We start from the raw sequence: 11,989 nt of genomic DNA on the forward strand, positions 1-11,989 counted from the left end.
GCTGAATTTAGCCTGGAAGCACGCAGATACTGCAATTCATCGCTCAATCATTCCCCCGCAAAGGAAGGGCTGCCACCACGGGAGCTGGAAGCGCGGGCTCTACCATGCACCGCCGCTGCAGCCCGGCGGGGCTTTGCAGGGGGCAGGGCGGGACAGGCCCGCTGGGGACCTCTAACAAAAATAAAACAACAATAATAATAATCATAATCTCCCAGGGCGGGACGGGCCGCCCTCCGCCGGTAGCCGAGGGCAGGCCGCTCCGGCCCCGCTCCCCAGCCCGAGCCCGCCCGCGGGCGGTGAGGGGGCCCGGGGCCGGGGATCGGCCCCGCCGGCTTCCTCCGCCTCCGCGGCCGCCCGTTGGGACTCGAGCGGGGGAGCGGCGGGATCGGCCCGGCCCGGCATGGAGCCGCCGGCAGCGCGGCAGCGGCCCGCCGTGGCCCAGCCGCCGAGCGGCAGCGGTGCGTGAGGCGGCCCCGCTCCCCTCCCCTAGCCGGCACCGCCGGGCGGCCCCGGCCTCTGACCCCCCGCGGCCCCCGCCGCCCTTTCCCCCACCAGGTGCTGTGAAACCCCGGGGCAGCTGCAGCACCGAGCTGGAACTGAAAACCACCCTGCGGGAGCTGGTCATCTACATCGTTTTCCTGACAGACCTCTGTATCTGTAAGTCATCAAATGAGGGAGGAGACTTCAACTGTTTACAAATAATTAATGGCTAAGCTGTACCTCTTTCAATATTTACTCCTTCCTGCACCTGTCAGCCACTCAAAGTGTCACTTCAGTCAAAATTGCTTTGACTGCCTTTTTCTAGCATGACTTAGTGACAACTGAAGCGGAGAACAAGGTTAGGAGCTGTTGCCACCCTCTAATTTCAGCCTGCAAGCATCCCCTTTTTGCCCCTTCTTTCCAGTGACGTTCGGCATGGTGAGCACGGACATGTACTACCTGAACAAAGTCATGTACCATCTCTTCCTGGAGCCCTCCTCCCCTGAGGAGCACAGGAGCGGTTTCAGGAGTATCGGGAGCAGAGCTGATTTCTGGAGGGTAAGGCTTGCAGTGCAAAGGTGGTTTCCTGGTGAACAAACATGGGAAGAAGCTCCTGTTGTTAATTCGGAGCAAACCAGCATTGCGGTTGTCCTGAAGGCCACGTGCTAGGTGTTGTGCTTCCAGCTGAAGAAAGGCAAATAATTTCTTAAAGTGCATTTGGAAAAATTCTGGTTACAGAAAATAATCCTGATACTCTGAGTAGTCAAGAAAACTGATAGGCCAATTAATTGCTGCATCATATTCTCAATGTTAGGCTTGGTCTCAAAAGAACTTCAATAAAAACAGAAAGATTTGGGGTTTACAGTTCTTCTGACTTTCAGCCGTTAAAAAAAATATTTATGATTTCCACTGGGGCAGCCAGGAGAACCTACTGTCTTGATTCACCTGGTGCGCTGTTATGTTACATCTTATTTCAGTGACGGTTGCAAAACACACATCTCTGTTTTTACTACTAGGCTGAGAACATCCCAAGATTACCATCATTGCCCAGCTGACAGCAGAAGGCAAAGTTTCTCACCCAACTCTTCCTTAAAAATGGGAATGCCTGGTTATAACAGTTCACTTGGAAGAAACATACTCCCTCATACCGTGGTGTTTGTTACTGGTAGTCCATAAAATAGTGAGCCCTTGCTACACAACATGTGTGCTGATGTACTAGAAATGGGTGTGGCATGTGCTCAGAAGATGGCAGATCATGGGGGCATGTTGTTTTGTACTCAGAATAACACTATCCCCAAGTTTATTGCTCTTTATCTGCATCTAAGAAACACCCAGAAAAAGAGGGATTTTTTTCCTCCTGCCTTCAGAAATAAATAGTTCTTCATTTAGGTTCAGATGACTAAAACCTAGTCAGAAATATATCCCAAAACAGGTCTTCAGAGATTAAGATAGCGAACAGATTTTGTAAAACAACATACAATGTAGTTGTTTAAACATATTTGTTTAGAATTCAGCAGAATTTTTCAATGAAACACCAAACAAATATGTGTGGTAGTCTGACCCTGAATAATCCCATTACATGTCTCTGATAGAATTATGTAGGGAATAGAATTGTCTCATAGCAAAAGGATGTAAATATATCTTGTTTACAGGACAGTATATATACAGGACAGTGGGAATTGTTTGTATTCTACCTTAGACTCTGTAGCTAGAAGTAACCTGAGAACCCCGCACAGATTTGCATGCAAAAAAGTGGGATAAGAGTGGTATTTAAATCTTCCTTTGAATCTTTTGCCTCACTTGTACATTTAGTTTGCAGAGGGGCCCCTGTTGGATGGACTCTACTGGGACAAATGGTATAACAACATGACATTAACCCTCCAGAATAACAGCAGCCATATTTACTACGAGAATTTGCTGCTAGGAGTAGCCCAGATTCGCCAGCTGAAAGTACGCAACAACACTTGCTCCATCTACCCATATTTCCATACTTTTTTAGAAGACTGTTACAGTGAATATCATTATCGAGCTGAAGACAGGTCTGACTTTGGGCTGAGGAACGAGTCTGAGTAAGTCATCCTACTTCAGCACAGAAGTGTTTTTTGAAAACCTAACCAAATCCTTAATGCCACTCTTCTTCAGTTAGTAACAACTGTACATGCAATTAGCTGAGTTTTTCCTCTTGTTTACATTGAGATAAACCACGGATTTGTTTTTGTGCCAACATTATAGATGGGAATTTGGCATGGGAAATTTATAGCAGAGAGACAGGAAGAACTGGAAACAGCAAGCCCGGTTCAGCAAAAACATATGTTAATGGAACTATCTCTACTAACATCTCTGGAGAAATGTTCAATTATACGAGGCCTGAATTTAAATCACATGTTTATAAATTGGAATCATGCTAAAATGCTCTGGAAGCAGAGCCAAAAGGCCTGCTTCACACACTTCATTTAGCATTGATTTAACCCAATGAAAGAACATGTGAACATGCCACAGTAACAGTGAACTATGTAAACCAGAGATGTTCCATTTACCTATAAAGTTTTTAAGGTAATAAACTGTCTGGCCCACGTTGGGCGAAATCCAGATTCATAAGCAATTGCTGTTTTGTGAATGTACTGAGTATTTAGTAAATAATAGAAATGGGAGTATTTAAAAGCCACATGGCTCGTGCATACTTCAAGTAAAGAAAAGTGTTTTTTAAAGGTCTGGCTTAAATGGTCAGTTGTGGATGCAGAAGAACACTAGGACTAACAAGGACTGTATAAAAGTTAAAGCTTACTTCAGTCCAGTTTCCATAAGCTGAGCTGCTTTGTTTTCCCATTTCTGACAGATGGAAATACACCTCAGCCTCCTCGTTATCCCCGTGGTACTGGGGATCTATGGGCTTGTACAGCAGCGGAGGATATATGTTCACCTTACCTGAATCAAAGCAGGAGAGTGTGGAGAAGTTGGTGTTTCTCAGGCAGAACAGCTGGCTCACTAGAGGAACCAGGGCTGTATTTATCGACTTCTCAACATACAACGCCAACATAAACCTCTTCTGTATAGTCAAGTGAGTTCTTACCTTTACTACACGGGAAATCCAATTTACTGAGGCATGATGCTTCCATGAGGACACAAGGAAAGGCTGGTCATCTCAGGCATATGTAGCCATGTTTCTCAGGTAGCAGCTGGGAAGACAGTAGTTCACTAAAAACGCAGAAATTCAGTTGGTGCAGGGAGTAGGTTCAGATCCTTCCGTTCCAGTTTTGGGTTTTTTGGTTGGTTTTTTTGAGTAGTTGGGTCTGGTGTGTAGAGCTGGTTGCTGCTGGCTGCTGGAGGATATTTCATAGCTTTTTGCAAGGTCAAAGACTCAATTATTAGTCCTGTTGTCAGCTAATAGAGGGAAAAGACTCTGGGTAGGGTGAGCGTTTGCTCTTCTGAGACAGTTTCTTTAAAGACTTTTACCAAACACCATAGCTTGGGTATCCCAAGAGCTTCTCTTTTCCCCCCTCAACCTTCCTTACTATGTAATAGTCTCTTCACGAGAGACGTAGTGTAGCCCTTACAAGAAGATCTTACAGCTGTAGGACTTCCAGTAAGGTATAGTTAATGTCGTAAAAATTAGTATTAGAAAATTAAGGGCTGAGATGATTTAAAGGGATGGTAACTAACACCGGTCCCCAATTTTTTTCAGGTTGGTGGTAGAGTTCCCTGCTACCGGGGGTGCTCTCACCTCCTCACATATCTACTCTGTGAAGCTCCTCAGATACGTCACGTATTATGATTACTTCCTGGCTTCTTGTGAAATCACCTTTTGCCTCTTTATCATTATATTCATAATCCAGGAAGCTATAAAAATAGTAAAACTGAAAAAGGAATATTTCAGAAGTGCCTGGAACTGGCTGGATTTGCTGCTGCTGGTGGTGAGCTACCCCTTGACTTTCGCCTCTGTGCTTGCCAGCCTAGGCTAGCATGGGATAGACAGCCAATGAGCCAGAACAGACCAAATCTGTGTCATGTTAGAGTCAGTCTCTGGAAAGGCCTCATGGCCCGCCACGGTTCAGCACACGTGAACTCTCTTCTAGCCTTGCTCTGGCTCCACGTCCTTCCTACTCATTATCCACCTTGTTTGTTTTGGCCATAATCTTTGCAGAGCAGGAAAGAGCTAACACAGTAAAACTAGAATGTATGCAGCATGTTACATAGCACAAGTCCAGAATCATCACAGTACAATTACAAATTATTTGGCCAATAAAGTCTCATACATACAGTTTATGACAAAACATCTAAAAAGCTGAGGTTCTTCTTGTCTAACCAAGGGTCTTTTGAAATCAGTACAGTCTTTCCTGCACAAAATGACAAGCCTGAGGAGAGGGGGTATAGCTGGACTTAAGCTTCACCTGCTTCTGCTTTCCTTTAGGTATCCATCCTTGCCATTGCGTTCAACATCTACCGCACTGTAGCGGTGTCCCTGCTAATGGAAGAGCTGCTGTCTGATGCCCATGTCTATCCAGACTTCTATTTCCTTGCATTCTGGCAAATCCTTTATAACAACATAATTGCTGTCACCATCTTCTTTGCTTGGATAAAGGTATTTGTTCTTATTCCCTTTTTTCATGCTCAGGAATCGTAGTATTTCTAAGCATTGCATAAATGTTCACTTTTAGCTTTTCATGAGTGAATTGCAAAGGTGGGGCTAGAAGTGATAATTTTGTTTATAAGATTCCAGAAGAGTTTAAAATTACCTCCTTCTCATAAACATGGGTCACACAAATTCCAAGCACATCTAAAAAAATATTCTGCACGTGGGGGCAGCTGTTTCCATTGGAGCAGCTGGGAAACTACTGTGGCCAAACAGCCTCCTCAAATTCAGTCTTTTCCTAGACCCAGTATTATCTAGGTCACGGCCTGACCTATACAGATGGCATGGCTGTACTAGGTGAAGCTATTCATAGCTTTTGTAGCCAAAAGCTATGAAAACAGTAGCTACTTTTTAACTGCAGAGGAAGGCAAAATGTGTCTGAACTTGATTCAGAAGTGGTTTTGTGCCAGGACGCCTTTGATTTCATTCTTACTTACAAACACATTTGCTGCTCTCTGGACGGAGTAGCAAACTTCTCTAAGATCAGGGGCTACTTTCATTCCTAACCAGGTGCTCTGGGGCCAAACCAGTCCTGCATGTTCACATGCCACTGCCCCTCATCTGCTAAACCCTGCTGGCCCTGACTGGGGTCTACACCCCTTCCCCTGTACTCAGCAGACATCAGTGACTTCGGTTTGGGTGGCCTTGGTGTTCCCAGTGGCTGGATGAAACTTCCCAAAGCTTTGCCTGGTCCCAGACTGCTTACAAGCCTGCTCCCCCCCAAGATATTTGTAAAACACCCAGGACAAAGCAGCTGCGAAACAGGCAGGGGAGACATTCACATCTGCCAGAAGAGATCACGCTTTACAGTCATGCCCCAAGTACCTGAACATAAGCTATCATGAAAGGTCATGTCCTTTTAAAATAAACAGGCTTTTGGCCTTCCTCCACCTCCCAGGCCAAGGCTACAGGAAGGAGCTGTTTGGGAGCACTGGCTGTAAACCGGTTCTGTGGACAGTCTTCCTCGTTACATCCATTCTGTACCCCAGCTACACGTTCCCCCTGCACCATCCTCCCTTCAGACCAATTACTGTTCATTTAGTAGCACAACTGTGTGTGTAATTAACGACTGTCATTGAACAAGGCTTTTGTTCAGGCCTTGTTTCAGAGCCAAAGTAAGAGAGAGCTCCTTACCAACACAGCCTGTCAGGGAATCCTCAGGTACGGCAGGGTGGTATGTCTTGCAGTCTCCTTGTCCAGGGGTCCATATCTGCTAGAGCTGATTGCACAATACCAGTACCCAGCAAAGAGCCGTCTACACACGGTTCGCTTTAGCACATAAGCATATTTGCCCTGCAGAATATTTATCTTCTCCAGAAACACGCCCAATCCTAGTTCTCCTTACAGATACGTACCATGCAATTCACTCCTAGGTGAGACATAACCTGTAATTATGATTACAGATAGCAATCCAGAAATTCTGTGAAGAAGTTGCAATATATTTTGATCCCCCAATATGTTTTGTTCTCTTGCAGATATTTAAATACGTAAGCTTTAACAAAACCATGACACAGCTGTCCTCCACTTTATCTCGCTGTGCCAAAGACATCATTGGATTTGCCATCATGTTCTTCATCATTTTCTTTGCTTACGCCCAGTTCGGCTATCTGGTCTTTGGGTCGCAAGTTGAAGAGTTTTCCTCTTTCCAAAACTGCATGTATGCTACTTTCTAAACTTTTTGATACAAAATCCCCAGTTGGTGCACGTGCAAACCAGTTTCTTCTAAGCACGACTTAAGAGTACAGGTCTCCAATACTTATGCTTATTTCACAGAGTAAAACCAATTGTGTTGGTGCTACAACCAGTTTACCAAAGCCTTCGTATGTTCAAGAGAGACCACGTGTATGTTAAACAGGTCAGGGAACCATGAGAAGGGGAAGCTCAGGAGTAGTTCGCCCAGTGGGGCTATTAGTCCCCTCAGCTCTCAACACAGCTTTGCCGTGCGTACAGGCAGGCAGGCCTGGCAACGGGCTGTTCTCTTTTGCCTCTTTCCAAAGCAAGAATGTGAAAGTACCCAGCAGACGCGCCACCGGTACATGATACAGTCCCCAGCATGACAGCCACAGCAGAACTGCCGAGAGACCCAAGTGGCTCAGAGCACAAGCTGAGGGTGTTTGCAAACAGGAATTGCAGCTCCTTTAAGAAAGCATCCAGATGCATAGCCAGGAGTCCCCAGATCCCATTTGCTGGCTCCGTAACTTTCTTCCCCCGATTTTTTTTCAGCCACTCGCTGTAGCAACAATTCTGGGTGCCCGCTGGAGCTGGTTTTGATGGCCCTTGCACCTTGTAGCAACCCCTAACCTGTCACCCGCAGTGTACATTGTGTTTTAGCCCATGGCTACGTTTCTTACAACTTTAAAGAGCTATCTTAAGTGTACCAGATTGCTTGAAAGCAGCTTTTCATGTAAAATTGAGGCACTTCTAAACCAGAAAGATAGCTCATTTGGATGGCAGGCAGCTCTAAGATGCTGCAATACAGAGAAATAAATACTTATTTATCTCAGCTAGGAATAAAATCCTCTACAAGGTGACATAGGGACCTATACTGTTACCTTCTGTACTAAAAGAAAATGAGGGATCATGAAGCTAATACAGAAGGGAAATATTTTTTTAAAAAACAATCAAACAAAAAAAAAAACCAAACCCCAAACCTGGTGATTTATCCAAAATGAAAGTATTTTCTCATACAAGCCTTTTAAAAATTCCTTTGTACTTTCAAATTCTCAAAGATACGCTAAATGCCCAGTTTACCATGGTAGTAGTATCCTGGCTTGCCTTTTGATTTCGGTGACTAAGGTGAATCAGTCTCAGTTGTATTGATTGACTTTTTTAAAAAAAAAAATTTTAAATAATGCTTACAGTACTTTTCTTTGGGAGAAGCCACTCAACCTTTTTCTCGTATTTTTGTTACTCCCAGCTTTACACAGTTTCGTATTGTGCTAGGAGATTTTAATTTTGAAACCATAGAAGCAGCAAACAGAGTCCTTGGACCTATTTACTTCATCACATTCATATTCTTTGTGTTCTTCATATTGCTGGTAGGTACCATCTTAGAAATGCTTAACCTTTCACGTAAGCGGTAGAAAAGCACTGCTGTATAGTGCTCCAAGACAGTGTTTTCCACCCCAGGGTGACACGGGGCTTGCCCTGGCTGCCCCTCGGTACACCTGGGCAGAGAGGCACTCCAAACTCTCTTGCAGGAGTTCCCAGCAAGCAGGACATTTCACAGCTCTCCCTTCAAACAGCCACAAAAGGGGCTTTTGCACCACAAAACAAGCACGTTGTGCCTTTCACTCTACTGCACCATCCATTTCTTGAGATTTTAATTTCTGAAAACTATTGGGTGCTTTTGAAAACTGCATAATGTCAGCCTTGTCAGGTAGGAGGGTTAAAGAGAGACTTTGATGGGACTATGTAGGTGCAGGTTTGCTTTACCAGTTAGATCAATGTTGCCATTAATTACTTCAGATTGAAACACCATCTGAAAAAGCTGCAAGTATACGATAGGACATCAATTGCCTTCAAGGAACTGGGCCTTTTAGCCCATACTGCAGATGGGAAATAAGTGATTTATCTCCCAAAAATATTCCTTAAGACTCTAGGATTACCAGATAATTTAGGAGAACGTCTGCACGCACCAAGGCTCTTCAATTCCATTAGTCATGTGCCCTAGCATGCTAAAGCCCCCAGAACAACAGCCCCAACATAATACAAATGCAATTTCCAGAAACAAATATCTAACTGCGTCCTTCCTGTGCAGAATATGTTTTTGGCCATTATAAATGACACCTATTCGGAAGTCAAAGCAGACTTTAAACTGATACCCAGTCAAGAACTTCAGATCAGAGACCTCTTTAGACAGGTAAGTAAACACTTCTGTAACTACCTCATTTAATTTAAGATAAGAGGAGGAATTCTAAGCTACATCACTAGCAGAGAGCCTTAAACAGCTGAGCCATAACCATTTAAGGACACCCAGTATTTGATTTTTCACTTTAAATAAATATTTGACAGATACAGCGACATCCTTCCATGAAACCCACAGGAGCTCCTAATGGCAAGAGCAGCATGTGAGTTGGGGTGCAAGGAGCCTACCTGTACTTCACCCTTTTAAAAGCAGCATTAAATACCAGCCTGGTTTGTGATCTAGACCGTCATTGGCTTTCTTCAGAGTTTACTGTTGCTGCTCTTCCACACTGAGAAACTAAAGATCTTCTCTGCTTGGGAAGACAAGACAAGTAGAAATATGTACCTTTAAAACTCCACAAAGTTCAGACCATTTTCATGTGCCAAAAACACGTACAAAAGGGGAACAGATCTTTCCCTAACTTTTCAATTCAACTTAAAATTATGACCTGCTCCTTTCCTGCCAAATGGATTAGCCAAAGCCAAAGAGATTGCATAAAGTTCTTTTGCTGGGACAGGTCAGCACCTCTGCCTAGAAACCTGACTTTAACTGGGGAATACAGCATCACCAGTGAGATAAATACAATTGAGATACATGTGGGATGAGAGACCTGCACATTCAGGCTGTGTTTCTCCAAGTCAGCCAGCGCTGACACTCTGTAGAAGAGGGCTGGCAGCTGTAGCTACCTGAAGCTTTCCTGTAGGATTTTATGAGTGGCACAGACACAAGTTCCATCGCTTCTGCCCAGCCTAGCTTTCAATCAGGAAGGGGGAAGCCCTGGCCAGGATGCAGCTAGTCTGGTCAGCAACAGCACACCTTAGATTCCCCCACCCAAGCTCATTCTCCTACTTATCTGGGACTATAGTAAAATTAATCTGAATATGCCTGAAAAAAGAATATTTTGCTGGATTTGGTTTGCTATTACCTTCAGGGATTTCATGACAAATTTGAGATAAAGCAGGGTAAATTCTCTGAGCTGAGCTAAGGGAACAAAGAGAGTGATATACTGGTGGGATTTCTGTTTAATTGCCAAGGCATTACGCTGATGGTTTGTTCCTCGCGTTCAAGTCCTTGTGCAAAAGTGTCTCTGGTTAAATGCAAGCCAATTAACACGCCCGCCTTCCCCTGTTTATGTTCAGAGTTGCAATAAGGCCCTTGTCAAGCTCAAGCTGAAGAACCCAGAGACGGATGCAAATCCAGCAGATGAGAGCTTGGAAAGGTAGGACCTCAGCATTTGCTGCTACCCCCGTCCTGAGCACAGACCTGTTCTCACAGGACTTCTGTCTCTTCTCATTTGTGCAAATGACAAGCAAGGAATTGTCAGCCACTAAAAGCAAGGATATTTCTAAGCCTTCCAATGGAGACAGTGCTAATGAAAAGGTAGGCTTTATTCTTCCCTATATTCTTAGAAACTGCTGATTATGTTTCAGAAATTGAATAATACCAAGGGAGTCACAGTTGTCCCCACTGTTACTTACAAAAACTATTTCTCCACAGGATACTATTTTTAACAACATAGGAATAGCAAAAGCTAGACCTATAAATAAAGAAAAATCACAAATTATGCCCAAAATTTCAAATAAAAGCTTGTTCAGGCAAGGTCATACTCTACAATAGCAGAGCTGGCAGCAGGGTGAGATCAGTGTGTCTTAGCAATGGTATGAAGTTGTGAGCTGGGCATTTGCCCAAATGTTAAACAGAAACAGATGCGTGGAAAACAAGTTTTACAGCGATCTATTGGGTCACAGGCTGCATCTACAGCAAGAAGAAAGATTACTGCGGCTTCCTTTTGCTTTACAAAAAGGTTTCCAGCAGACGTTGGTAGTTCCGTAACTGGGGTAAGCCTGTGCAAGTACTTCTAAAACATATTTTTTTTAAGAAGCGTCTTCTAGAACAAGAGAGGGAAAAGCCCCTTGGCTGGCTGGAACACTGCACACAATGCCTTCAGTCTCTCTTGACTCTGAAGAGAAATGTGTATTCCTATATCCTGTCTTTTTGGAAGGGCCAAAAGGAAAATCTACTCCCAGACAGAGAATGTTTTTCTCCCCCAAGCTGCATATATCTTTTCCTGCAGGCATGCCCCCTCCCTGCACGAGCGACCGTGTTACAGCTGTCCCTGTGAGCCATGCTGCCTTTGTCTCTGATTATTATTTTTTTTTGTTAAATCCCTCTGGTGTTGAATAGAGCCATCTGAGGTTATCCCAGCTACAGAAAGAGAAAGAACAACTTCATCAGAAGCATCCGTCTACTGAGGAGATGGACTCAGTCACAGCACAGAGCTACGTCTCCACTGCAGAATTTCAGCAGTAAGTGTGTGTGAGCCTGCTCTTGCAATCTTATTCCCATCCCCAGGCAGCTGCAGCTGAAACATCACCGAGTGACAACCTGAGAGACAGAAGATCAAAGCCAGTGATTTTAAGATATTTTACTTGCTCTTATACTGGCTGACAACAGCTGCCCTCAGGGAGGGAAGGAGACAAAAAGAATTTAGTAGAGCAGCTTGTAGGGACATTAGTCAAGAATGAGGTGGGACAAGAATTTAAAATATTGTCACTCTTCCAGAACATGTCCTTGTGGCCGCCCAGGGAGGGGGACAGAGACTGTAAGACCTTGTGCTTGCAAAGGGCTATTTCAGGACTCAGCCCCTTGGCAGTTGACACCAGTGAGCAAAGAGGAAGGCTGCAAATGCAAGGTTAAGAGCAGCGCCATCTCAGGGATATGTGGCTGTATTTGTGTGTTCTAGGCTCCTCAGGTACACAGCTGAGTTGCAGAAGGAGTTAAACAACACTAATGCAAAACTCAGGAGAATTATGAAAAGCAGGCAACAACTGAAGGAGACTTCTGGCAAGATGGCACAGTAAAATGCCCGAGCTCATCTGGTAACAGGTGGCCTGGCTCTTCACACAGTTTGGATAAATCCAAAATTCCCGCCCTCCTGCCCCCTTTATTTTTTTCTATTTCTGGGTAAGAGA

General features: G+C 44.4%; 1 protein-coding gene across 1 annotated transcript; it reads left to right on the forward strand.

Annotated features, from left to right (window-relative positions):
- The first annotated feature begins 359 nt into the window (after positions 1-359).
- On the forward strand, positions 360-11,989 carry PKD2L2 (polycystin 2 like 2, transient receptor potential cation channel). Its single transcript, XM_064458110.1, has 14 exons — positions 360-458; positions 556-657; positions 905-1,038; positions 2,293-2,549; positions 3,317-3,538; positions 4,163-4,391; positions 4,889-5,059; positions 6,586-6,767; positions 8,028-8,148; positions 8,871-8,972; positions 10,157-10,236; positions 10,328-10,397; positions 11,202-11,323; positions 11,761-11,989. The coding sequence occupies exons 1-14, from the start codon at positions 401-403 to the stop codon at positions 11,876-11,878; spliced, it is 1,968 nt and encodes a 655-aa protein (XP_064314180.1). The 5' UTR covers positions 360-400; the 3' UTR covers positions 11,879-11,989.

Source organism: Phalacrocorax carbo, chromosome 8, assembly GCF_963921805.1.
Source record: "Phalacrocorax carbo chromosome 8, bPhaCar2.1, whole genome shotgun sequence".
Classification (NCBI taxonomy): domain Eukaryota; kingdom Metazoa; phylum Chordata; class Aves; order Suliformes; family Phalacrocoracidae; genus Phalacrocorax; species Phalacrocorax carbo.

What these genes read in the sequence shown, in the direction of transcription:
- PKD2L2 (XM_064458110.1), top strand. Translation starts at nt 401, where the DNA reads ATGGAGCCGCCGGCAGCGCGGCAGCGGCCCGCCGTGGCCCAGCCGCCG. An exon ending in CCAGCCGCCGAGCGGCAGCG is followed by an intron (nt 459 to 555) that starts GTGCGTGAGGCG and finishes TTCCCCCACCAG; the next exon opens with GTGCTGTGAAACCCCGGGGC. An exon ending in GCAGATGAGAGCTTGGAAAG is followed by an intron (nt 10,237 to 10,327) that starts GTAGGACCTCAG and finishes GCAAATGACAAG; the next exon opens with CAAGGAATTGTCAGCCACTA.